The following is a 27,029-nucleotide window of genomic DNA, read 5'->3' as shown; positions in this document are numbered from 1 at the left end:
AAAAACAAATGCTTGAGGAGCTCAGGACAGAAAGTACATGCTATACTGGGAAGACTAGGAAGGCTTCATAGAGAAGGGTGACAGCCAAGCCTTGAAGAATGATGACCTTAGGAGAAATAAACACTGGGACAAGAGAAGTGGAATTGAACACAGTGACAATCTTCATTAATTAAAAGCATGAGCTGTGAAGTTGGGTTCAAATTCTAGCCCCATTGCTTATTGGCCATGTGGCGTGGGGCAGCTACATAGCTTCTCGGAGCCTACGTTTCCTTATCTCTTAAACTATTGCAGGTACTTTTTCCCAGTTCATCCTGATCTTCTGCCTACAATGCAATAAGAACATGACAAGAGTGGGTGTTCAACTGTGGTGGTGGTGGTAATGGTCCTGTTCCCCTGTGATTCACAGACACAGGAGCAGTGGCAACCTTGGCTTTGACGTGCATGTACAGTTCTTGGGACAGTTACAGAAACCTGTTTGGCCAAGTGCTGAAGAGCACTGTGGAGAATATCAGCGGGCGGGTCACAGACAGTGGTATCATTGGAAACATTTACAGTACTGGCCTCGCCATGCAGGTAAAACCATCCTGGGCACTCTAGACTGAGTCCATGCCAACCAGCCTGGACTCTGATGTCTGGAGACTATGTATTTTTTTCTATTTTTTTTTCTTTTTTTGGTACCAGGGATCAAACTCACAACCATGCACTTGCAAGGCAGGTGCTTATAGTGCTGAGCTAAATCTCCAGCCCCCAATGTCTGGCGACTATGTATCAGACAACTCCGGAGACGCCAACCAGCACGACTCGGAGCACATCCTGGTGGTGCCCGAGCATTCACATTTCTGCTGGTAAAATGCAAATAAGTGCCCATTTTTCCCTTTCTTGTTGATAAAGCATGAAAATGAAATTATTTATTTGAAAAAGTAAAAGAATGAAGATAATGTTACAGAATTTTAAGCAACATAATAGGAGGAAAATAATCTTACACAAAATGAATTATCTTTCCTTGGAAAAAACAGAAACAAATCCAAAAAACTTTTGGTTATTAATAATGAACAATTAATTAGTAATGAATATTGACTGTTGAATGTTTTATCTATAAATAATGATATTTAAAGCAAATGCCTTAAAATACTAAATTTTCAACTCAGTATTGCAGCCAAATATTCTTTTTTCAAAATTTCATCTTGATCTAAAAAAGCAAGTTTGTATTTATACTGTTTAATAAAAAAAGAAGAAACATGGAGTTTTGCTGCTAACCCTAAATCTAGTATAGTTCTGGATTCGCCTGAGAAAGAAATTGTCTCTTCAGAGGAAAAATAGAGACCTCTATTAATATCCATATATTAAAAATTGAGAAACAGTGTAAGCACCTAACAATTAACTCACAATGAGCGTAACAGTAAGAACAACCTGCTACTCCTAAGGACCAGGTGCAGAAGTAACTATTAAAAACAATGTCGGGGGCTGGGGATTTAGCTCAGCGGCATAAGCACCTGCCTTGCAAGCAGGCAGTCGTGAGTTCGATCCCCGGTACCAATAAAAAGGAAAAAGACCAAAAAAAAAAAAAAACAGTGTCAGTTCTGCTATGGTCAACAAGAGTTTTTCATAGGAAAAATTATCATTTTTTCCAAGGGTAAATAACATAAAATTATTCCCAGTGCTCAGTTCTAGTAGAGGAAACCATGCATGCTGGAAGGAGTGAATGCAATCAATATAAAATTTTGGTGGGGATGGCTAGAGCTACTCTCTTAAGATAACATCACTTCAATTTAGTGCCAGACTGAAAAGTGTTGACTCTTGCTAATATGGCTCCTGAATTCTGTTTATAAGTATATCAGCTGCTAGGAACCTTTGATAAGCTGTATGCAGATACCACTGGCCATGTGGATTTCTTGTCAGTTAAGATACATAACTTCCCTCTACCCTCACTACTGTCCCTATGTGGAGTTTGCACAGGGATTCTCAGATCTCAAATCAGCAGATGTCTAAAATATGCCCTTTGTTATCTAAAATGTTCTAGGTATTGAGATCAAAGGACTGAAAGCATTATCAGTTTGGGCTTCAATCCCACATCTACCACCATCCTGAACCAATATTGACTTTCTCTGAATTTAATCTTCTCCACAGTAGCAGCTAGTTAAATGAAATAAGATGTCCAAAAGCACGACAGAATCAATGTCATGCTCACTGTTCACTGTCTCCTATAGCAGAACAGTAGGGTCATTGAATGTTTTCACCTTCACTTACCCAGTGTCAGTGTCCTTTGCACGGCCCAAGATACCTCATCCCTTCCCAAAGGGACCTGAGCAACAATTCCCAAGTCCCAAATTTTCTCCCTTTTTCCAGAAACACTGTACTTCCTTCAACTTCCCTAAAATGGGGCCTTACACTGACCAAGCGTCTAACAAAGTTCTTCCTGCAGTGTTATGAATGGCTTCTAACAACTTAACACTCCAGAGGGCTGGCATCAGTGATGTTTTATTCCAAGGGAAATTTCTCACTCAGTGCAATTTAGTATGATGATATTGCTGAGGAGTATCTGCCTGGTGATACTGCCTCAGACAATCAACCTCATAAAGTGGCCCATGATTTCCAAAGTTACCTGGATGGTCACGCCTGTCACAGCCGTCCAAGTGTGCACACCACCCTCTGGAGGAGAGACCATTCCTCACTCCCCTCCTCCTTTCATTCTCCATTCCCAGCTACAGGCCAGCTGGTCATCACAAATCCCAGCCCCTTAACATGATTCACTGGCTCTCCTGGGCATAGCTGTAAAGGCGGGAGCTGCTGAGATATCTGCTGCATCCTGCATTACAGAATGCATTTCCAGCCATCATATGATGCTCCCATAGTGACAGGCAGGAAATGTGATTTTACCTACAAGACAGAAAACTCAGCATTGGTGAAATAAGTTGCTAGGTACATTAATTGAGATTCATTTTGCAAGTGACAGAACCTAAGTCCTTGTTGCTCAAGAAAAAATAGAGATTTACTATTCCATGTATATCAAAATTGCAGGATTACGTAGCTTCAGGAATCACTAAAATAAGGCCTCCGATGGTGAAATGAAGCACCACTCATCCTGTTACCTACAGCCCTGCTTTCCCTCATACTATACGGCTTCTACAGGAAGATGGTCATTAGCAATTCGGTATTTCTGCACAGGTCCAGCTGAATGACCCAGCAGGGAGTAAAGGTCCCTTTTCCCCCAGTGTCTGTGTGCTGTGGAGAGCACATACCCACCGACCATTACCCCGAGGCACAGGGCACCCTGTTCTGCCCAGCCCAGGCCACGAATCCACCCTGTGTCCAGGCTTGTGGAGCCTCAGCCCCATAGTCACGACCAGTTACAATTGTGGGAGAAGTCCACGGAGCCTGTGTGTGACCATGTGAAACTCAGGGAAGCATGTATGTGGCCAGGATGTCCTAGAGCACAGAGCTCTGGGAAGCTCACCTATCTCAGCCTCACCTTGCTCTGCACTCAAAGCCTGCTCAGGAGTGCCACAGCCTAGACAGTGATCACTCAAGCTGATCCTGTGCAGGGGCTTGCTTTGGGACTCCCAGGTGATGGGCAGGGAGCTAAGGACGCCCATGTCTCATCGCAGAGAGTAAATGTAATCCCAGTCCCTGTGTGGCCTTGGTAGGGATTGTGAAGATCGCTAAGGTTACTGACCAGGTCTGTCCCTTACAGACTGGTACCGGCCAACTTTCAGCTGGGCCTTATCTCTCCATCTCTGTCTCTCTGCTATTCCCCACCCCCACCCCAGGCACTGTCTGTGACCCCTGCGCAGCCCAGCAAGAAGTGGGACTGTGAGAAGACAATGGCTACCGTACTTGATAAGATCAAGCAGGGGAAATTCCAGAATCCTATGTCCATTGCACAAATCCTGCCATCTCTGAAGGGCAAGACCTACTTAGATGTGCCCCATGTGAAATGTGGTTCTGGTAAGAACTCTTTTACCATCAGCCTCTTCTTCTATCCAAAAGCAGCGATACACACCAAAGATCAAGGGGGTTCGATGTTAAGTGGCACACAAGCTTGCTAAGTTATCTGCCTTCCTGTCTCCCAGGGCATACACTACCACCCAGATAGTCACCCAGGCCTCAGAACGCAGCCCCCCATCTACTTCAAACAGCTTTGATTTTTGGAGCACCCGCTATGGAGAAGCGCATTGTGAGATCTTAGAGGTGGGAAACCCGCATTCCCAACAATGAAATACTTTCATTCATTCTTTTGACAAGCATACCACCAAATATTATATATATTGCACCATGTCTGCTCTTTACAAATTAAAAACTATGTATACAAAGAGCTACAGTATTTGGAATAATGATGCAGCTATTAAATATAAATTAAATCTATATACAGAACAAAAACATTACAACAAATAGGGACCAATTGTTTTATTTGGGAGACTTGGGAGAACAGAGGTAACACTTCAGCCAGGCCTTCGAAATTGAACTATGAAAGCTTGGGTTTCATAGAACCCCAAAGGGATGGGGTAGAAATTAATTTTTAATTTGAAATATCTCTATTTTCTACAATTATATGTATAACACAGAAACACTTAAAATTCAAAATATACAGAAACACTTAAAATTCAAATTATACAGAAATGCACATTTAGAAAACTAGGTGTTCTAGGGGCACAAAAATTGTACCACTCTAGAAGTAATTGTTTCTCTGATTCTTCTTTCTAATCAGCCACTAACATATTAGTCATTGATGCTCCATGGACTGCTTAAGACAAGAAAAACAATGAATTTTTTGTCTATCACAATGAAAAATCTACAGAGACCAAAACCTAGCAAACTGATCCCAATCGTATCAAACACACCACATCTTGCCAACTCCTTAGCCTGCTGCCGGGGAATTCCTTTACTTTCAGGAGACAGCTGGGGGTCTTTGCCAGCACTCTACATAAGCTGTCCAAGGGCCTCCTCAGCTGCTCTGAAACTTACTGCTTCCCTGACCCCCTTCAGGTGTAAGTTACCACTCACAGAGATTTTGCATGTATCAGAGAAACCTTGTAATCCCTGACCAATGTGACCACTTTGTTCACAGATCAAGTGAAGCCATCATCTGACCCTAACCCTAACCCTCTTTCCCAACCCCAGCATCTAACATCACCATCGTGTATACCATAAACAACCAGCTGAGAGAGGTGGAGCTGCTGTTCAATGTGACCACTGAGGTCAGCGTGAAAGGGAGTTCAGTGCTCCTGGTCGTCCTACAGGAAGCCCAGCGCAAAAGCCCTATGTTCAAGTGAGTGTTTGCGAGGTGTTCACCATGCTCCTTGGTTTAATCCAATCCCAATTCTCTCTTTTTCGTTCATTTTCTTATGTTTCTCCTGATTCACTTACCATGTTTTTATCTAACAGCCTGTTACCTTGCAATGTCGTACATAGAAAAGATGTTCTTAATAAAAGTTAAATCATCCAAAGCAATAGAGAGTTATAATTCCAGAAATTCAAAGGTGAGCGGATAGGTTGGAATAGTCATAGGGGGTTCTGGACCACAAGGATTAGCTCCTGTTTAGGAAGACGTGTGGTAGGTTCGTTCCAGGAAGAATGCAAGGCTGTAGAAAAGCATCTGAGGGAGTAGTGAGCAAGGAATGTGCAGTCCAGGAACAGCCAGCTGCTCTGGAAGAGAATGCGGGATGAAGAGAAGCTTGGCTGAGACTGCAAGGGGTGTGAGAGCCCAGGTAGGAGGTAGCCTTCTTACTGTGTGGCGTGTTTTCCTTTAATTTCTTTTGTGTATGTGTGCATGTTTGAGACACGTAATAGTTACTTTCACTGTGGCTATTTGGTACATGTGTGTGACACGTCTGAACTTCTTACATCCCTTTCCCCTTGCCATCCTCTGTTCCCTCCATCTCTAGGTCCCTTTTCCATTTGCAGTAGATCTGTCTCCTTGGTGCCTTTTATCTCTTTTATTTTACTCTGTATTATGCTTTGAATTTCTCCCATGAACGAAACTATGTATAGTTTTAAGCTTCTGTGTCTATTTTACTGAATACTATTTTCAAGGAGCATCCATTTTCCTACAAAAGAGTTGTTTTTGTCATTCTTTATTGCAAAATATCATGTATCCCAATACCATTGAGTATATCAGTTCTGTATAAGGTTCCCAAATAAAGTCAGCAATACCACATTTTTTTATCCATTTGTCTGTGAAGCTTCTGAACAGCAAAGGAAGCACAAACAGTGAATAAATAATCTAAAAATGGGGAAAAAAATTGTCATCTAGTCCTTAGAAAGAGGACCAGCATAAAATCTAGAATATACAGTGTACCCGCTGCCACCATAGGAAGGTTTGCTTCCTTCAAACAGCCTGCACCCACCAGGAGAATCAGACAGATACATCCCTGTGTGCCTGCTGCCATCAGGGGAGTCCTGGTACATGCAGACACACAGGCTGAGAAGAAGCACCACCACCATGCACCTCTGGCCACCAGGGAAGAATAAGTATAGCTTCACAGGTCTGAAGAAGCCCACCCCATGCTCTGCTACCTCTCTGGGAACCTGAGGTCAGAGGAACCCAGGTGCCTGTTCCATTCCCTTATACCATGGAGGGGCAACCAACATAGGAAGTGCCTGGGACACCACAACTGGCTTGTTGGGAGGAACCCAGGAAAATATCCATGAAGGAACAAAAGGGAATCTCAGACCTCCAGCCCACACAGAATAAGTCTAAATATAGTCTTGGATGAAAATGGAAGTCACACACCTGAAATCTGAGAGGATAGCAACCGAAGTAAAGAAACATCTTCATGAGACTGTAAAAGTAACCAGATCAGGAATGTCTCAGGTAAAAGAAGAAATCACAAACCTAATGAAAGAGTTTCTGAGCTTATCTAAAGAAGACATATATTTTTTAAGAAGAGGAGCATAAGAAAATCATGGAAACCTTGAATGAACAATAGAGGAAGGAATTACGATGTCTTCAAAATAGGTACATATAACTTCAGACATAGTAAAAATCAAACAGAATAGAAAAGAATACAAATAATAAAAACAAGACAATAAATGCAATAAAGGACTTCAAAACAAGCCAATAGTAAATTCAAAATGGCTACCATAGTATATTTTGCTATCTTTGAAACAGGTTCTCCTGCCATTGGGTTTGAAATAATCAAACAAAACAAAGGAGAATAAAACCCAACCCAATAAAACAATGGAAATTATCCAAAACAAGATCTTAGGAAATCAACATTGGCTACAACCCTCAGAAGGAGATGCCCCTAAATACTATACTGCATACTGCTATCATCTGAACTTATGATCAGATCATTTCCTATGAATATCATAAATGGTTGTGATCCATTGTCTACACAGGACAAATATTTCTGTAAAATTTGCAATCTCATATATTCATTTAATATTTCTACATAAGTGTTTTCCCACTTTACTAAAAATTATTAAAAATTTAATATTTTGTAATTGTCAATATTTCAATTATGGATATTCACTCTGTCACTCATCTACTTTTTCACTCATTGGGCATTTACACTTTTAAGTTGCTGTATTGGTCAGGGTTTTACTAGAGAGAACAGATATAACCCGGGATATACAGAAACAACAAGATTGGCTTACGATAGTCAGTCACAGAGTCCATGAGAAAGCGTGCAGAGGGTGTCTATGCACTGGAGGCCAAAGGATTCAATCCAAGGTCTGGAGTTCACCCTAGTGTCTTGTGCAAGTCCACATCAGCAGGCTGATGGGTCTGCGACAGAAGGCCGAAGGCTCTGTGATAAAAGGTTGAAGAGTCTATGCTGGAAAGCTGAAGAATCTATACTGGAAGCCAGGAGGCGAGGTCCAAACCAAAGGCAAAGACTGGAGCTTCTCCCAAGAATGGAATGGATTCCTCCTTCCTCCTCCCCTTTTATACCTCGAGGTGATGACCCACCCTAGGGTGGCTCTTATTCTACATCCTTGGGTGTAGAATTGCTAAACCCATTTAGTTAGCTTCTAACTGTCTCAAGTTGACACAATCAATCAACCACTACAGTTGCTTTTTAAAATCATTGCTTTTTAAAATCATTCATTTTAATATCATTTAATATTAAATGAAGTGATTTCATGTTTATTAATCATCTGTATTTTTCTCCTTTGGGCATGATTTTTCCTAATTTTAGAGGATTTAGAATGGCACTATGCTTTCATTTCACCCATTATGGTCCAACCTAAAGTGAGGTGTTAATCACGTGTGATTCTGTTCTTAGATTTGAAACAACAATGACGTCCTGGGGCCTTATAGTTACTTCTATCAATGGCATTGCTGCAAATGCAAATCACAAGACTTACTGGCAATTCCTGGGTGATGGGATACCTTTGGATGAAGGTAAGCAAAGAAAAAGATCTGTTATTTCTTCTGGAGTCTAAAGGCTGTGTTTATTAATTATTTAGCTCTTTCACTCATGTAATCAGTAAGTAATTCTCAGATTCTGTATGTCATTACAATCATACATCTGAGTTACACATATACAAAGACATACACATAATTTTTATGTAGATAAATCAACTTTATAAGTGACTCTTTTTCTACAAAGAAAGAAACCCATTCTTCACCTTTTTCATGTTATTTTTAAATGTCTAAATAAAGGAATAATTGTGCCTGCATGTTTTAATAGAAAAATAAAACTCAGATTCCAACCAAATCTTAGCATCCATTAAAGTTTCTACAAATACTATAATATTCTCCAAGTTAAATAGCACTGGCGCATGGCTCTGTCTCAGGGTGTGTCAGTGTCGCTCCCGGCCGGCAGGAAAGACACACGACAAAGTCTGGCGGTGTGCAACCTTGCCTTTATTTGTCTCCGCGTGGGCCCCGCGAGGCCTCCTCTCTGCCACCAGTCCTTTCTCGCCGGTGGACTTTCTCTATCTCTCTCGTGCTTCTTCCTCGTGGCGGGAGAGGCATTCACTTTTATAGGGCAACAGTAGCCAATCAGTTCAAAGCGCGCGATGCGGGCTGACTGGCTAACATCAGCTGTTGCTAGGCAGACTATCTTACAGAGCGGGTTGTTTAAGTCGCCAGGGCAATCAGGGGGCAGGAAGCAGGCGCCAACTTGGCTCACTCGATGGGAGGGGCAATCTAGCTCAGGCTCCGCTCCCACCCACAGGCCCTACGTCCGCCAAGTAAGGCGACTGGTGTCGGCCGCGGCTCCCAACAAGGGTGATGTAACCTCTCAAGCTGACACTAGTCGTTACCATATGGAGAAACTGTAAAAGCAAATCAAGTCACAGCCCAACTAATGCTATAGCTATATAAATGGTTTCATTACCCAGTCTTACAATGAAGAGATACTTTTCTTAGCATCTATCATACAGTTAACAGAACCTGGTGACACATAATTTGTAGGTTTGCAAGATCATATAAGAATGGTATTGGAGTCACACAAAATTTGAAGCTCCTTTTTTATTTACAAACTACATATTCAAGTAATCCATTGTTCCAGGGCCACAGTCTTTACCTTTATAAAGCAGAAATAACAATAACCATTTCCTGAGTTATTGTGAGGATTAGGACTAATGTTTTTTAATTTATTAAAGTGTCTTTTGCATAGAATGTGTTAAAATGTTTATTATTTATATTAGCTTCATTTTTCTACTACCTTTCTCAAGAAATTGCCCTGGGAATTTAAATTAGGCTTACATTTGTTTTGAGACAGGATCTCACTATGTAGTTCAGATTGGCTTACAGGTCACTATGTACCCTAAAATTATCAATTTTTCTGTTGCCTGAATTATGTGAAAAATAATGGATGCTGTCAACACATATCTTTCCTGTCCTGGGAAACAAAAATTGTCAACCCACTGTCCTTCCTTATTTCTCACAAAATCTTCAAAAATTAATGTGAGATACAATTTTGAATGCTGTAATTTTGGCCTACATAAGCCATTTTTAAAATAATATATTTCACAACTATTACCTATTGAGTACAGTACTATGCACCTGAAAGTCATTATCTCTGCTCCTGAAGACAGGTCTTCAGAAAAAATATTATTATGAAATTCCTAAATGTTGTGCTTATATTTAGATGTCCCCTCAAAGCCTCATGCAGTCATAGGTGGGGCTTTTCAGAGATGGCTGGATCTAGGATGTATGATTACTAAATCAGTCTGCTGATGGTTTGGCTCAGTTCTGCCAGATCAAGGATGTAAGGTTGGTATTGAGTCAAAGTACAATGTCAGGATTAAGGGTATGAGTGATACTCCGGGAACAGGTAGCCTGGAAAGGATATAAGGGACAGAAGGTGCTTGTCCCTGTTCCTTTGCTTCCATTTGATGTTTTTGTTCTGCCTTGAACTATTTGTCCTCCTTGATGCCAACCCTGCCTTGGAGCCAACTGACTATGGACTGAAACCTCCACAAAATGTGAGCAAAATAAACCTTTCCTCCTTTAACTTTAAGTATCGAGTATTTTATCTCAGCAAAAAGAACAATAATTAAGACCCAATTTGAGGGAAAGAGAGGCTGGCACATCTCAAGAGGCATGCTGAAAGATCTCCACTAAGTGGTGAGATAGAGACAGTGATTTGGTTACTTTTCTCTCATTGCTGGGACAAAATACTCAGCACCCAAAGTGAAGGAAGGAAAAGTTTATTAAGCTCACAGTCTGTAAAGGTTTCAGTCCATAATCAGCTGGCTCTAAGACAGGGTGGCATGGCACAGGGGTACACTTCAAGGTAGCAGCCAGAAAAAGGAGGGAGAAAAAGTATCTTCTCCTCCCTTATATTACACACAAGCCACCCTCTCCTTTCAGGGCAAGTTTAGCACTCACAAAATCTCTGTGCCCTGTTCTTGCACAAGATGAGGATATTCACAAAGTAAGGATCTAGCTCCCTGCTAAGTGTTTCAGTTAAACTTCTAAACTTCTCAAGTTAACACAATATTATCAACTGTAACAACACCCCTTGTCAACTTGGAAAGCAGACACATTTCTTTAAACCAGCCTTCAGATACAAAGGCATGCTTATTCTTAACATTTTTCAACTTGAACATTATAACACAGTTTAACAATCCTCAAGAACCAGCATTAAGTCTATCAACATTATACTATATTAGAACCATAACATTTTGTCCGTGACCCCCAAAGACTCATGCATATTCCTTTATGCAAAAGGAATTTAGTTCATCTGCAAAAGTTGCCAAAGTCCTGCCAGTTTCAGCATTGTTTAAAAGTTTTAAGTCCCAAGTCTCCTCTGAGATGTAAGGCTAACCTTAGCTACAAGCCCCTGTACAAATGAAAACAAAGTTAAACACTTCCAACATGAAATGGCACAAGATAAACATTTTCATTCCAAAAGATACAAACAGGAGGGTACAAAGGATTGAGACAAAAGAATTTCCAAAATCCAGCAGGGCAAATATTAAGTCCTGTAGTCACACATCCAGCATGTGAAGAAATCTTTGGCAAACTGTAAGCTCCAAAGGGCTTGTGTGGTTCCACCCCCATGATACTTCTGGTGGTTGTAGCTCCCACAGCTTCTCTCTTAGACCCACTTTGCTCTGTCTTTGCAGCTTTCTTTAGGTGAGTCACATTCTTGGCTTTTCCAACCTTCTGAGTTTTCTATTGAACCTTTGGCTTCACAGTCACAGCTTCAGATACTGCCTGGCCTCCCAGGCCTTCTGAAATTTGGGTGGTAGCCTTTTAACCTCAGAACTCTTGCATTCTGTGTGCACCTAAAACCAGCACCCCATGGATGATGCTGAGATCTGCTGCCAGCTGGAGCAGTAGCCAGGGTCTCCTCTCTTTTGTCTGTAGGTGTCAAGTGCCTGCATGGCTTGGTGCTCTGAATCCAATTCTGAGAAAGATTCTCTGCTACCACCATACTGGAATATTATGCTCTGTGACTTTTGCCTCAAAGCAAAGTCTTTCATTTTTGAAGTTTTGATGCTGCAAAGGTTTCAGATTTGCTGCTTTTCATGTACTTAAAGGCCATATTTTTCAACATTCCTGTTTTCCAGTTCTTTTTCAAAATTCAAGATTTCCTCAGCTCTATCTTTGCAATTCACAGTTTTACTGGAGCTTCTCTTCTGACCAAATTCACAATGTTTTAAATCATCCCACTGGGCTCTTTGATCTTGATTTGCAACATAAATCTGGCTAAAAGATTCCAACACTAGCCATGCCACAGCTTCAACATTCAACTGCCTTGAAATTTTTTCTGTCGCATTAATTAGTCCACCATCCTTAATCTTAGTCTCAGACAAAGTCTCTTCTGCCAAGCCATAACACACATCATCTGGATTCCAATAACCAATGTAGTCCTTTCCAGAAGAAACCTCCCAAGCCTGGTCTTTACTGTCAGGATTTCTATCAGCCTTCTAGTCTTCTGAGCTCTGTCCAGAATCCCCTTACAGAACAACCTAAGGCATTTCAGGGCTACTGTTTCAGGAGACATCTCAAAAACACTCCAAACTCTTCCCAAAAGCCATTTACAAAGGCTATTGAACCACATAGTAAAATATAGTAACAGAAATGACCCAACTCCACTGGTACCAAATTCTGTCTTGGTTACTTTTCTCTCATTGCTGGGACAAAATACATGACACACAAAATGAAGAAAGGAAAGGTTTATTTAGCTCACAGTTTGTTGAGATTTCAGTCCATAACAAGCTGATTGCAAGTTAGGGAGACATGGCACTGGGGCAACACTTCAAGGCAGCAGCCAGAACCAAAGAGGAAAGAGCAAGCCTCTTTTCCTCCCTTCTGTTATACACAGGCACACACACATCCCGCCCAGGAGAGTGTATCACTCACAAAATCTCTGTGCCTTCCTTTTGCACAGGATGAGGATATTTACAAAGTAAGGATCCAGGCTCCCTGCTCAGTCTCTCAGTTAAACTTCTGAATTTCTCAAGTTGTCACAATGTATCAGTGGTAACAGACAGGAAACATGAATGTTTTAAATCCCACTTATATGTTTATTCCAGACTAACTACACAGCTCCTTTCTCTCCAGGTGATTTAACTCTTCTGGCATTTAATGGGCAGGCGCTTTGGTGTCGGATCTGCACCATAGTCACCTCAGGTTCCGCTCTGCTTCTTTCTAGGGGTTGCTGACTACATACCCTTCGACCATGAGCACATCACAGCCAACTTCACCCACTACTGAGAAGGAAGTGGGTGAAGATTTCCACTTTATTTCAAATATGGGAAAAACAGTGGATATCTACGACACTCCCTTATTCCTAGTTAAAACATAGAAACCCCTGTATAGAATAAATGATGCCCCAACACGTGACTCATGAAAATAAAACCCCCAGCTTCTGAGTGCAATGACTGTCTTTCATCATTCAACACTAAGGCAGCAATGGCGAACCTTTTAGAGTTTTCAGTGACACAAAGAGCTTGCTATTGGGGTGTCAGAAGAAAGGTAACACCCTGCTCTAGGTTGCTGGGGAGGAGTGGCCCGGCGATATTTTTGGAGATCATTCCAACTTTTATCAATTCAACAATCCACTCCCTATTTCTACAAATGAAATAACGTATCTTTTAAATCTCCTGTCTGTGTGTCTTATAATAAATGCCCCTTTTGAAATCACTTAATCGAAACATACATTCACACAAACTAATATACATCAAATGGCCAAAGTTATTTCATATGATATTTCTCAGATGGTTCAGAACTCCTAAATGATGCTCTTTCTTCTTCCATTTCTAGTATTTACTCTGAGTAGCATTTGTTTAAGTATATTTTATATAACTTCAATATATTTACATGTAAATCTGATGTAGATTTTATATATAATACAAAGTTTTAAGTAGTGTGCCCTAAGGGTTAGATACAGGCCTTTGAAAAATATTTAAGCTTTGAAACATAATTATAACTGTAATCTGTGGTAGGACTCAGACTTGCTACAAACTTCTTAGAGAGGAAGATGAAAATGTGTAACCAAAGGCCTAAAAGAAACAATTGGCTTAGGGGCTGGAGATTTAGCTCAGCCGCAAAGAGCCTGCCTTGCAAGCAGGCAGTCGTGACTTCAATCCCTGGTACCAAAAAAGACAAAAAAGAAAATGGGAAAAAAAAAAAAACAACTGGCTTCCATAATCACTAGCCCTATATCCACAAATCGTGCCAACTACAGATGGGAAGTATTTTTTAAAAAACTAAATCTGTATAGCTAAGATAATTGTCGTATTGATACTATTAGTTCAAGGAAAGAAACTGTGATTACTTATACTATTTGTTCTGTTTGTCAGGCCTTTTCTTGTAACCTGAACAACTATTTTGAAGATAACAATATGCAATATAGTTACTACTGTTAATTTCCTATTGGCTTGTTTCAAAATCCTATATTGTTTCTACTCTTCTGTCTTAGTTTAGCTTTGATTTCTTTTAATCTCTTTAAAATAAAAGAAGCCAAATCTGTAATGAACGTAATGAACACATAGATTTTTTAATGACTTATTGTCTAAATAACACAATACAGTATAACAACCACTCACACAGTATTTATACTTTATTAAGCAGGTCACCTAGAGATATATTGATGTATACAGAGGGGTATGTATAGGTTCTCTCCAAATGCTATGCCATGATCATCCTCAGATTTTTGAATCCCTGGAGATCCCAGAAACAATACTTAACGACAACTGGACTTAACTTGAAACCAGAAAAACCCCAATTTTTATATATATACATAGTTAGGTTGGTGGGTACGTTTTGGATGTCCATAATGATCTTGACATATACACAGAGAGAATGATCCCAGGAGGACACAGATGTGTGAAGATTAAACTGCCCACTGCGACTGTCCGGGAACAGGCTCCTGTGTGCAGACACCACTGCTGACAAGGAGCCCTGCACTAATCAGACTGACCTTCTCACCATCGGCCACCTGCTCAGGCATTATGGAGCAATCGCCTGTTCTCTACCAGTCTGCTCCCGAGAGGAACAGGTATGAGCCACACAGGCCCACGTCCTCATCCTACAGGCCAGAAGGAGCCTAGGACTGTCAGGGTAATGGAGAGACCCCTCGGGAAGGTGAATAAAGTGCTCTCCCCTTGGCATAGCACAGTGTGGTCACCCGGAAAGCACAAGCCATTTCTGTGCCCAGCAATGGGGCAACAGACGTGAACTCTGGTGCAGCCCTGTGATGGGTCCCTGCAGGTTACTAAATTCACCCTGAAAAGAAAAGACTGTGACACAAAAAAGATGTACATGATACACAGCTTGTGAGAGAAACAGACCACACAGTGAAGACCTGTGTGTGGGACCCTTCTCAGTACCTGTGCTCATTTCCTTCACTGCTTTCTAACTATTATTCATCCAACACACAGTGTGGTTGTTGAGGAGTTGGAAACTGAGAAAAATGTTAAGCAAAGATGACTTTTTGTTTGTTTAACAATAGGCTGGGCAACCAATCTGGACTCTTCCATAGGTAGCCAGCCAACAGGGCAGGGAAAAGCAGCCAGCTTGGACCCCACACGTGCACACAGTCCATCAGGACTCTCCCTGGGTAGCCAACATAAGCCAGGAGAACAAGCAAGCCAAGCCTTGAAGAAACTTTGAGTGTATGGAGAAGCCCATTCTGTACTCCACTGCCTCCAGGGGAACCTGGGTTAAGAGAAACCCAAGTGCCTGACCCATCCCCCTACACTGTGGACAGGTAGTCAACATGAGAAGTGCCTGAGACATTATAACCCACTTATCTGGAGGAACCCAGGAAAATGTCAAGATGAAGGAGCAAACGGCAATCTCTGGCTCCAGACCACACAGAACAAGCCCAGGAGACATGGACACGGAAGAAAGCCAAAGCCACACAGCTGAAATTGGGATGATGGCAACTGAAGTAAAGAAACTACTTCATGAGGCTGTAAAAGAAATCAGATGAGAAACAATGTCTCAGGAGAAATGACAAATATAATAAATATAATAAAAGACATAGATTTTTTTCAAAAGGAACATAAAGAAGAGGGAAACCTTGAATGAACAATATGCACAAGAATTGGAAAGCATGAAACAGACTAAAGAGGTATCCAGGAAATTAAAAACACCATTGAAAGCTGGCAAAACCACTTGAAAGAAACTAAAGAAAGGGGCCAGGGATTTAGCTCAGCTGCATAAGTGCCTGCCTTGCAAGCGTGAGGTCGTGAGTTCAATCCCCAGCACAAAAAACAACAACAAAAAAAAAAAAACCTGAAGAAAGACTTTCAGACCTTGAAGACAGGATGGCAGCTAGTGACTGCAAAAGAAAGGTCTCTTAAAAAATCGAGGAACCAGGAAGTAACATTCAATGCCTACAAGATGACACATAGAAAAATAAATGAATAATAATAGATGTCAGTGAAAAAGCAAGACTCAACACAAATGACATAAAGAGACTATTTACAGAAGTAATAGCAGATAACTTTCCAAGCATGAGAAAATGACACGACATACTGATTAGCGAGGCATACCGAACTCCAACTAGTCATAACCAAAATAAATCTAAATAATAATCTAAACCAAAATAAATCTAAATCCATAATCAAAATAAATTTAAATAAAAGTAAGATCCCAGAAATTCAACACAAGAACAAGATACTAAAGGCTGTTAGAGAAAAGAAACAGATCATCTATACTGTCAACACAACCATCATGTCAAGAAGAGCTTGGAGTGAAGTGTTTCAAGTCCTGAAAGAAAAAACTTCCAACCCAGATTTATGTATCCTGCAAAACTATCTTTCAAAATTAATGGAGAAACAAGATATTCCATGACAAAGAACAACTGAAGGAATTCATGACCACCCAACCAGCCCTACAAAGAGTACTGAAGGACATTCTAGGGAGAAATAAGGATGATCCTAGTCCCAGGAACAGCAACAGAGTGGGATCACTGAGCAGGGCAGACAAGGAATGGAGGGGAAAAGTAGGAAGCGAAAGGCAAGAAAAAAGCATGTCAGAAATGAGCCAGTGCAAATTGGCCATAAGCATTAATGTAGATGGCCTCAATTTACCAAAAAAAAAAAAAAAAAGAAATACATGGAAAGTAGATCAAGAAACAAGATCCATCAATATGCTGTATACAATATGCTGTATACATTTAACTCAAAAGAAAATTCATATACTGAAAGTCAAAGAAGATAAAACACTGCTCCATGTGACAGGGAACCAGAAAAAAGCAGTGGTAGCTTGCCCATCATCCACAGAATGGATAAGAAAGACACAGCATTTTTATACAATGGAAAGCCACTCAACTGTAAAGAAGAAAAATCATGAAGCTCTCATAGGTAAATGAATGAAACTTGAGGTGAAATGACTCAGTCTCACATGAGCGAACATCATGTTTTCCCCCTAGTACAAAAAACTGAAGGAATTAGTGGGATCCAAAATGCACAATAGATATTGTAAAAGTGGAGGGGAAGAAGAAACCTCTAAAAAGGGAAGGTGGTAACCATTATTAATTTCCTGTTATTTTCTTTTGATGTCCTGTATCATTTTCATTGTTTTCTTGTGCTTGGTTTTTATTCTGTTCTATTTGGTTTGGTTTTATTATGTCTGGTGGCATAAGCAGCTGTTTTGAAGATACCAAAGGCATTATGGTAGCCATTGTTGACTTCCTTGTTTTGAAGTCCTGTATTGCTTTCACTATTTTGCTTTGGTTGACTTTATTCTGTAGTATTGATTTGTTTAGCTTTATTCTCTTAAAAATAAAAATTAAAAATAAATCAATAAGCCATGAATAAAAATTCAAAAAGTCCTGTGTGCATGTGTGTGTGTGTGTGTGCTCATCTTTACTGGCAAAGGTTTGGCAGAGAAATGTTGATACTGAAACTTGTATAACAAGTAGCAGTTCCGCTTTAAGAAAGTGCCTTAAAATATATATTTGTGTATGCGCTATTAAAATAAAGGTGACTGCCATTAAGTGATGAAAGAGTGAGAAAATAATGCAAAATAAATTTACCTGTGAGTACCCTGAAGCAGGAAATCACATGAATTTATGATACATCTGTTTTTCCAAGACATGTCTAACTTTTTCTATGATTCCAACATACTTTCTACTTTGTTTCTATTTGTCATTATCTGAGTAGAGGATGTCTACTCTGTCCTTATGCATTTGGGGTGATTATGCAGTTTAAGGATTTTTTAAAGCTGTGATCCTCTTGTTTCTCCTATTCCCGATCCTTATCTTTGGGTCATGTAGCTCCCAGCAAAATATCTAAGAGCAAACAGTCAATGGGATTTTATCAACATAGCTGAGTTTTTTTAAACGGGTGACAAAGGAGTCTTAAAAATACTAAACCAAAACCAAGACCAGAAGCACGTCTGCAGACAGGAACCTAACCATTCCTGTGCTCATCTTATTTTATGGTCTCTACTCACACTTTCATGTGCCCCCACAAGCAAGGACCACTTTTCGCTTTCTCTTTTTTTCTCTTTTTTGTCTTTTTATCGGTACCAGGGATCGAACTCACGACCGCCTGCTTGCAAGGCAGGTGCTTATGCCGCTGAGCTCAGTAAATCTCCACCAGTTAGCAAGGTTCCATGAATAACAATACATGTAATTATTTCAGTTCCAGTTGGAAAAAGTAATCTACAGATACGATGCGGGAGTGGGGGGATCTGGGCTCCAGAAAGCTTTCATAAGGTGTTCCGTGCTCGCCAGTGAGCGCTCATGGGACTGGGCGTCTCCAGCCAACTGAAAGGTCCTGTGGAAGTTTGGCCTAGAATCTCCTCTAAAACTCTTAGTTTGTAAGTTTTAAGCGTTGCATTCTTGGAGATGCACATTTCAGATAACACCATGCTCACTCACACATACAGGGTTTCACAAAAAATGGATCGACCTGTGACAGCGCCCCTCAATCCTTTCCCTGAGTTGTGCTCCTCTCCACCAGGTCAAGCACACATTTGGTGCAGGTTTCAGGGACGATGAAAAGCACTTTTGTGCCCTCTGCCGGCCAGGGATGGTAAAGCCTGAATTTCAGAAGCGGTGTTCATCCAAGGAAGGAGGGAGGAGTGCCAGCTGGTATCTTCACCCCATTCCTGAGTTGTATGCAATGTGCCCTAAAACCACGACCATGAAGGACCTGTGCTTAGTGTGTGAGTGGAGAAAACACTTCTGAGGACGCAGTCGACACCACCCCCAGCCCTTCTCACTGAGGACCCATCATTCACCACAGCCTAAGCCTGAGTCCCACTCAGTGTGGCTCTGAAGTTATAGGCACAAGAACTCTAGCCAAGAAAATTAAAACAGAGTATAAAAATTAACAAAGTGATTCTAAGTTTTATTTTAAAGAACAAGCATGACAAGTGTTCTTTAGAAAGCAGAGTACAAAAATGAAAAATTTTAAAAATAATGAAAAATTTGCCCAAACACATGTAAAAATGTGTAGTAAGCAGATGATAATTTAAACAGTGCAGCACCAATGTTTGGTATGGAAATGGAATAAAATGGCAAGAGGGATGTAAAAAACTATGTGAGAATTTAGCACATTATAAAGTTACATGTTATATGAGAATTTTCAACTCGAATAATTATGTTAGATCTCTACCTCTGGCCCAAACAGGTGCTATTGTACAAGTCAATGTCATTATACAGTTATGCATCAAAACATCATGTTTTTCCATAAATATATATGATTATTACGTGTCAATAGACTAAAATCCATAATCCTAGCAAAGCTTCTCAGAAAAAAAAAACAAAATTTCTGGCAGGTTTTACTTAAGAAAAATTATCAATGGCCATATCTCAACAAAATAGTAAGAGAGCCAAACACAGGGGCACACACCTGTAATCCCAGCACTTGGGAGGCTGAGGCAGGAGGATTGTTGTAAGTTCGAGACCAGCCTGGGAGTCAGCTCAAGGCCAGCCTGAACTGCATTCTCAAAAAGACAAAAAAAAAAAAAAAATAGTAACATATACTGAAAAAGATTGGAACATATATAACCAGACAGGAGTTAATAAACTTAATACACAAGCAGTTTTGAATTCATAAGAAAAATGGACAATGCAATTTAAAATAGGCAAAGTATACAAGCAAGCAGATAGCAAATGCAGAAACAAAGGCAAAAATAAATGAAATCAAAGAATTGATTTTCTTTTGTTTTTTGAGACTAGGACTCACTATGTAGTTTAAACTGGCATTGAACTCACAAGTAGCCCAGGATGGCCTTGAATTCACTGTACCCTCCTGACTCAGCCACCAGAGTGCTGGGATTATAGGTGTGTACCACCACACCTAGCGAAAAGTATTTTATTAGTCATCGTTAAACTATATGAAATCTAACCTATAACCAGTATTTGAATTACATAAATGGACATCAGAATGCCATGAGAAGTAAACTTTAGTTTACTGTCATCCAATCAACTCAGTGAGACTGGTTTTGTTGTAGTTGGGTTTTTGTTTTATGTTGTACATTTCCTCATTTAGCTTTAATTTAAAAATAACTCTTAAACCTGTTTTGTCACTTCTAGACTCAGGACACATTCACATTTCGATGCCTAAAATGTCCAATACTGTGTGATATTTACAGCTCTGAATTCCACCCAAAGACAAAGCTATTCCCCTCCTTTAGCTCAGTCCTGCTCCAGGAGACAGTCATTGCAATCCAATGGAAAAAGGGAATCTCTAGTTCCTCACTTTAGGTTTTTAACAATAAAGAAAGATCTCCCTGCCCCGATCTCACCATTTCTGACTTACCTGCTGTAGTCTGAACTGTATTTCCTCTGCATGTTGGGGTTCTAACCCTGATCTCTCAGAAGGGGACCTTATTTGAAGACAGGGTCCATCTGTTACCTGCAAGCTGGGTAACACAGCAAGGAACTGACCACACACTTTTATTCTGTGTCTTTGACGAAAGGTTTCAGACAAGACTACATTTTACAGAGCAGTGGTGGCCAAACCTTCGGCACATCTGCTACTGTTTTTAAGACAAAAGATGTTCACGTATGAATTATTTTACCTAAACTCAAACCTCTGTATTTAGTTGCAGTGTTGGCACCTTGTGATAAATAAGTGAGTTTGGGGTTGCAGTGGGAGTCCCCAGTCTCTTCAGAGTTTCCATCACGGATATAGGGTATATGCAGAGATTATTGGGGAAAGGATAGATTTTCAGAAAGAGACAATGACCTTCAAGCATGAAGGTGGCAGAGTGCTGAAATGACCTGCACTGAATGAGGTCCTAGGTTATATCTGGATGATTAACTGGGCCTTTCAATGAATATCCTTTCCTTCCCCTGAGGTCATTGTTCTCTTAGAAATAAAATGCGCTGTTTACCTACTTCAGGGAAAGTAGGTCCCTGTTTATTTTTAGGTGGCTGTCATCCTGTAGTCTGAGCCCTTGAGGTGTTGCTAATCTCTCACCCATTGACTGGACTTTATTATCTCTGGGCCTCATTAACCCACTTAGAGGATGTTACATCCCTTTAAGCTAAAGTTTGAAAGCCCAAACTTGTGAGGCTCTTATCTATCACTAGTGATGTAAACAGCGAAGGAGGGAAAGTGCATTTTCAGCCACCCAGCCACCAGGCCCCAGCCTGCTGGTGACTTTCTGCCAAGCACTTACAGAGGTAACCAAGTTAAAATGAAGTCCTTAGAGTAGCTGAGACAGCTTTCACTACCTCTTTGGGAGCCTATTCAGGGAGCAGGTGAATGAAATTATGAACAGCATTCTCCCAGAGCCCTTGCCAGTCTTTCACAGTTTTTGACATTGCCATTTGTGAAAGACTTAAGCCTAACAGACCTCACTCATTTGCTGATCCCACTTGGGGCCCAGAAGCCTGGATAAAGATCCTCTCTCATTCTAATTACTAAAAAGCCTCAGGCTCTTGAAAATTACTTATCCATCGTTCTCCTCAAATTATAATTACACATTATTTGCTTGGGTAGGGGCAGAGGATCCTGCAGGTAGGGGAAGGGAGGATAAAAGCTTCATTGAGCTTATTAAGATCAATACAGGAACTTATTAAAAGCAGGGTCTGCCTTCACAGGTAGACACAGTTAGGGTGATGAGAAAGACAAACGAGGGAAAAGCTAGGGGGACTCTGAAAAGTCACAGTGACCAGGAAAGCCAGCTCCCCTCCCACCCGGCAGAACCCAAGGGAGATAAGAGGCCCCCGCGTGAGGATTATTTAATATGTAAAACACATGCGCGCCCATGCTCACGCACCTACACACACGTGTGTGTTCTCACTTTGACATCGATGTAACACCGCATCAGACACGCACACGCACACGAGTACCCTTCACTTAACGATTAAGTAAGGGGCCTTCCCAACAGACCTTCACTGGTTCACTGAGGAGGGACCGAAAGACACACTCTGCCCGGTTAGCTCTTCCCCGGGCCGGGTTTAGGATCCGCCCGCCTCTGCCCAGGACGACGGTGCTTTCTCGGCCTGCCCAGGGCGCGCACGGGGTCCCCGGGGTGACAGCCCGGGAGGCGCTGCGAACCCCTGCGGGCGGATCCTCGGGGAACGCCGGACACCAACAGCAAATCCGTGGCGCTTTTGGCACGCGATGCCGTGAGTAAAGCACTGGCGAGCTGGGCAAACCCCACGCCTACGCAGTGTTGTAAACCGACAGCAAAACAGCCGTAGATGGTACAGCGGACGCCACACCTGGACGTGACCCGGACACACCCGCTCCGGAACCAAGATCCCAGGCTCCGATTTCTTCCGCTTCCGCTGGGACTCTCTGAGGAACGGACCAGCGTGAGCACAACTTCCGGCTCGCGACCCGGCCCTGTGGCGTCAGCATTGGTTTCCACACTGGCTTTCAAGCGTCGCTCCTCACCGCAGAGGGGAACCAGGACGCGCGAGCATGTGGCAGCTGCTGGCGCGCACCTGTGCGCCGCTCCTGCGGGCGCGTCTGTCAGGTGGGCAGTCCTTCGGGTCCTCTGGAGGCCTTCTCCCCGTTTTCTTCCCCTGCCTTATTGGCTCCGGGTTCAGGGGTCTGGGCGGCTTCCCGAAAAGCTGGCGGGCGGCGGACGCCAGGAGAGGGTTCCCGAGGCCCAGGGTGACTCGTCATCTTCTCACTTAACTAGTCTCGTCTTTGCAGGTTCGGGGCCTGCGCTTGCTACCCGCGCCGGCCTGAAGACGCTGCTTCCGGTGCCGACTTTCGAAGGTGAGACCCCGCCACGATCGTGATGAGGCACAGCCATGCTTTCCCCGACCTCCCTTGCAGAACTGTGTCAAGGCATAGTGTGTAGAGTGCAGTGGCAGAACCTACAGCCCTATCCCAGGCTGGATACGAACTTCCGCCTCATCGTCCCAGAGGGTCGGGATTGCTGCATGTGCGTACGGGAGGCGCAAGGTGTTGCCGAGCGGTGTCAAGGAGAAGCCATAAACTCCTTGTTCTTAAGGAGCGGGTGTCGAATGGGCTGGGTGCCCTGTTGCCAGCTACTGCACACACTCTGGAATGTGGCCCATGGTCCTCTCAGCCAGAGCTCATTGACCTCGGATTTGGTCTTTTTATTTAAGTCACCTAACCATTTGTGAAAAGTATGTTTATTTAACGTAAACATTTAAGGAAGTCACAATTCTGTAAATGTAACGTATCATTCTTTTTAATGTACTAAAAATCTTGAAGGGTACTGGACATTAGATGGCATTATCTTCTACACATAATTGTTAAATGATGTGTTCTCTGGAAGTACATACTGACTTGTAGACCAAAAAAAGGTATTAATAACTTAGTAGTTGAACATAGATGTTGGGAGGAGAAAGTAACTTCCGTAACTTGAAACATAATGTTATGTATCCAGTGTTGATACTTTCTTGAAGTCTCCGATTCCCTGTTTACTTTCAGATGGAACCATGCTTCTTTCACTACAGAAAAAAAAATTTTTTTTAATGACTCACAATTAGTGTTTTTTTCCCCAAGTTGTCAAAGCTGATAAAGATGCCACATATCTGGCCTGAAATCCTGCTGCCTGCCCTCACTCAGCAGGAACACCATTGTGCAGTATAGGAAATATACAGCGCTCAGCTGAAGAACCTCTGTATGCTTAAAAGAAAGAGCATTGATCAGAGGATTCCTGAGTTGTAAGTTTCAAAATGTGACAGAACTATTTAACTTTGATATTTTTATGTATTGTCTCCACTGTCTCCAGTAACCTCCAGAGGCAGTAATTTTTTAAAAAAAGAATCATGCTGTCTGACTTTGCTTGTTTAACTGGATAGTGTGAAACAAATTATAGATACTTCTAGGCTTTGGGTTCTTCTATAAAATAGATATTAAATAACATTTGTTATTTGTTAACCTGGGTGATCAGTGTATGTTCATGTGTTTATTTTCAAATAATTGACTGTTTATTTGTTTTGGCCCTTTGATGTGTATGTTAAACATCTAATTTTAAAAAGGAAGTCCTAAAACATGTGCCAAGGCTATAAAATTGTTTTAAAGATTAGATGAAATAGCAGTTTTCAAACAGTCCCTGTTACAAATGTTATAGAGTAGGGATTTAGTAAATACATTTTGTTTTGAAGGTTAAAATTTTGCTATCTTCAAAAGTTTGTCATAACCAAAAGACTCTGGTGTCACTAGAAGTATACACAAGAAGGATGTTATATATCTTCAGAATTACTCAGTGGTAACTTTCTTGTAATTTCACTTGAGTATTACTAATCTTTCCTGGGAGAAAGCAGATCCTTTGAGATAGTAATTTTGTTTGTTCTTGCTTGTCTCTGGTCTTGTAGGTGTTTCCATTCCAGAAAGGCCCAAGCTTAAGTTTATTGAAAGGGCACCACTTGTGCCAAAAGTAAGACGAGAACCCAAAAACTTGAGTGATATACGAGGACCTTCCACTGAAGCTACTGAGTTCACAGAAGGCAGTTTCGGGATTTTGGTGAGTGATGAAAGCTAGCAATGTTTTTTTGGTTTTGTTTGTAATGTACAATGGAAGTACAGTTGCTCCCCATCTTATCCATAGGGAATACATTCCAAGTTTCTACTGGATACTTGAGACTGAGGATAGTGCTGAATATATATAAGCATTGATACTGTGATAATCAGTCTAGTAACCTAGCTGGGCACTAAGTGACTAACAGGCAGGTAGTCGTGTGGATATGCTGCACAAAGATGATTCACATCCCAGGAAGAACTGAGCAGAATAGGAAGTAAAATTTTAAAATCATTACTCAGAAAAGCATGCAGCTTAAAAATTACAAATTATTTCGGGGTTTTCCATTTAGTATTTCTAGGCCATAGCTGACCACTTATAAGTGAAACCACAGAAAATGAAGTGGGGTGAGTGGTGCTAATGCAAGAAAGTAGAAAGAGGCTACCTAATCTGCCCAGGACATGAGTTTCAAGCCTCTGGGTAAAAATAAAACAGTCCATGCCCTGGGTGTGGAGCAGCTATTTCCTTACTTGTTGAATGGTTTCCACAAAGATTTAGCATGAGTGGCTGCACACTGGGGTTTCTTTTACAGCAGGCAGCCAGAGTGACATCATGAAGTCCTGTTCCCCAGGCTGCATGATCCACCTCTTCTGGCCTCCCAGAACCTCATGCTTATTGTCTGTTCTCCTCACTCCAGCCATGTGGTTTCCACTCAGAGTCACCCAGCCCTCTGCTTTTGCAGGTCTTTCCATGGCTGTATCTCTGACTGGAGCTATGCTGTCTTTTTCCTTGGCTGGTTCTTATTATTTCAGTCCTCAACTTAAATGTCACATTCTCAAAAAGGCTTCCCTTGTCATTGGAATGGGTCCCTTGTATCTCCTTCATCACTGTTAACCTCTAAGCTTTTTTTTTTTCCCCCATGCTACTTTTGAGAACTTCCTTTCATATTCCTGTGTGTGGTTAGAGCCACAGTTACCATAAAAGAAGACATAGTAATATTGGCCCTGAAAGACACCCAGGTCCCCATGCCTTTCTGATTCTCTTACTTTTAGGCACTTGGAGGTGGTTACCTCCATTGGGGCCATTTTGAAATGATGCGCCTGACAATCAACCGGTCTATGGATGCCAAGAACATGTTCGGCATATGGCGAGTGCCACCACCTTTCAAGCCCATCACCCGAAAAGGTGTCGGGCAGCGCATGGGGGGTGGCAAAGGGGCCATCGATCACTATGTGACACCTGTGAAGGCTGGCCGCCTCCTAGTAGAGATCGGAGGGCGTTGTGAGTTCAAGGAGGTGGCAAATTTCCTGAACCAGGTTGCCCACAAGCTACCCTTCCCAGCGAAGGCAGTGAGCCGAGAAACACTGGAGAAGATTCGGAAAGACCAGAAGGAAAGAGAACGGAACAACCAAAACCCCTGGACCTTTGAGCGCATTGCAACTGCCAACATGCTGGGCATACGCAAGGTGCTAAGCCCCTACGACTTGACCCAGAAGGGGCGGTATTGGGGCAAGTTCTACCTGCCCCACCGTGTGTAGCACGAGCACAGTAACATAGATGCCTCGGTCACTGGGACAAGAGTCTGTGTTTTTATTCTCCCCACCTTCCTCTTGAAGTCTCCAGGTCGCTCTTAGATTGTAACTAAGGAGCAGCACATAGTAATTTCTGAAAAACTCTGTTTGCCACTGATTCTTTAAAGTTTGAGCATCCCCTCAGTGTAGCTTCTTGCTGTCACCTGAAATCCCTCAGGAGAGTCAGGATGATTGGTGACACCTCTGGCTTCTGCTGCATCATAGACTTAACTGTCTTCAGGCATTTCACACCCTGCTGCAAGCCTGGCTCTGTTTCTGCACAGCCTGTTTCCTGTCCACACGTCAGGGGCTGGCTTCTGTGACATTTTCCCAGTCACAGACAAGGGAAAATGACAGAACATAAGGAACCCAGTTCAGCCAGTGTTCAGTGGTGCCCAGCTACCCATTTTCCCTCAGTGTTGGAAGAAGGAGTGCTGGACTTGGCGCCAAGGAATTCAGCTCACAGGAAAAACGATGGCTGGTGAAGCTGGGCTTCTGTAGAGCTCTCTAGGTTGGTGCTACCTTGTGTCCCCACAGGGTTTGCACAGTGCAGCACACAGATCAGCACCACTAGGTGAGTGGGGGCTCCACGTGAGTCACAGCCCCTTGACCCCACTTCCTTGTTTGTCTGCAGTGAGGTAAAGTTGTCTTTTAGAGCCAGCCAGCTGTAGTCTCTGCCCCTCTTCAAA

At 41.9% G+C, this 27,029-nt stretch overlaps 3 protein-coding genes across 4 annotated transcripts in view; 2 read left to right on the top strand and 1 right to left on the bottom strand.

Annotated features, from left to right (window-relative positions):
• Positions 1 to 13,190, top strand: part of LOC100735256 (cobalamin binding intrinsic factor) — a 16,527-nt gene extending 3,337 nt beyond the window's left edge. Inside the window, exons 5-9 of the mRNA XM_063228161.1 lie at positions 407 to 573; positions 3,768 to 3,945; positions 5,119 to 5,266; positions 8,226 to 8,344; positions 13,059 to 13,190. Coding sequence (XP_063084231.1) covers positions 407 to 573; positions 3,768 to 3,945; positions 5,119 to 5,266; positions 8,226 to 8,344; positions 13,059 to 13,120 — 674 coding nt within the window. The 3' untranslated portion in view covers positions 13,121 to 13,190. The remainder of the gene's footprint in view (positions 1 to 406; positions 574 to 3,767; positions 3,946 to 5,118; positions 5,267 to 8,225; positions 8,345 to 13,058) is intronic.
• Stx3 (syntaxin 3) overlaps positions 9,401 to 27,029 on the bottom strand; it is a 54,329-nt gene continuing 36,700 nt past the window's right edge. The window contains exon 11 of one of the 2 annotated variants that reach the window (XM_063228166.1): positions 9,401 to 23,756. The gene's annotated coding sequence lies outside the window, so the exon portion shown is untranslated. Of the gene's footprint in view, positions 23,757 to 25,441 lie in introns of those variants that run through there. The other variant, XM_063228167.1, reaches the window with a different exon arrangement.
• On the top strand, positions 22,646 to 26,347 carry Mrpl16 (mitochondrial ribosomal protein L16). Its single transcript, XM_003464316.5, has 4 exons — positions 22,646 to 22,804; positions 22,987 to 23,052; positions 24,627 to 24,775; positions 25,822 to 26,347. Exons 1-4 carry the CDS (start codon positions 22,750 to 22,752, stop codon positions 26,305 to 26,307), a joined length of 756 nt encoding a protein of 251 aa, XP_003464364.1. The 5' UTR covers positions 22,646 to 22,749; the 3' UTR covers positions 26,308 to 26,347.

The sequence above is a fragment of the Cavia porcellus genome, unplaced genomic scaffold, assembly GCF_034190915.1.
Source record: "Cavia porcellus strain 051 isolate PalLab524CR breed Dunkin Hartley unplaced genomic scaffold, mCavPor4.1 scaffold_17, whole genome shotgun sequence".
NCBI lineage: Eukaryota > Metazoa > Chordata > Mammalia > Rodentia > Caviidae > Cavia > Cavia porcellus.
The sequence above is the reverse complement of the archived record's forward strand: the minus strand, read 5'-3'. Positions and strand labels throughout refer to the sequence as shown.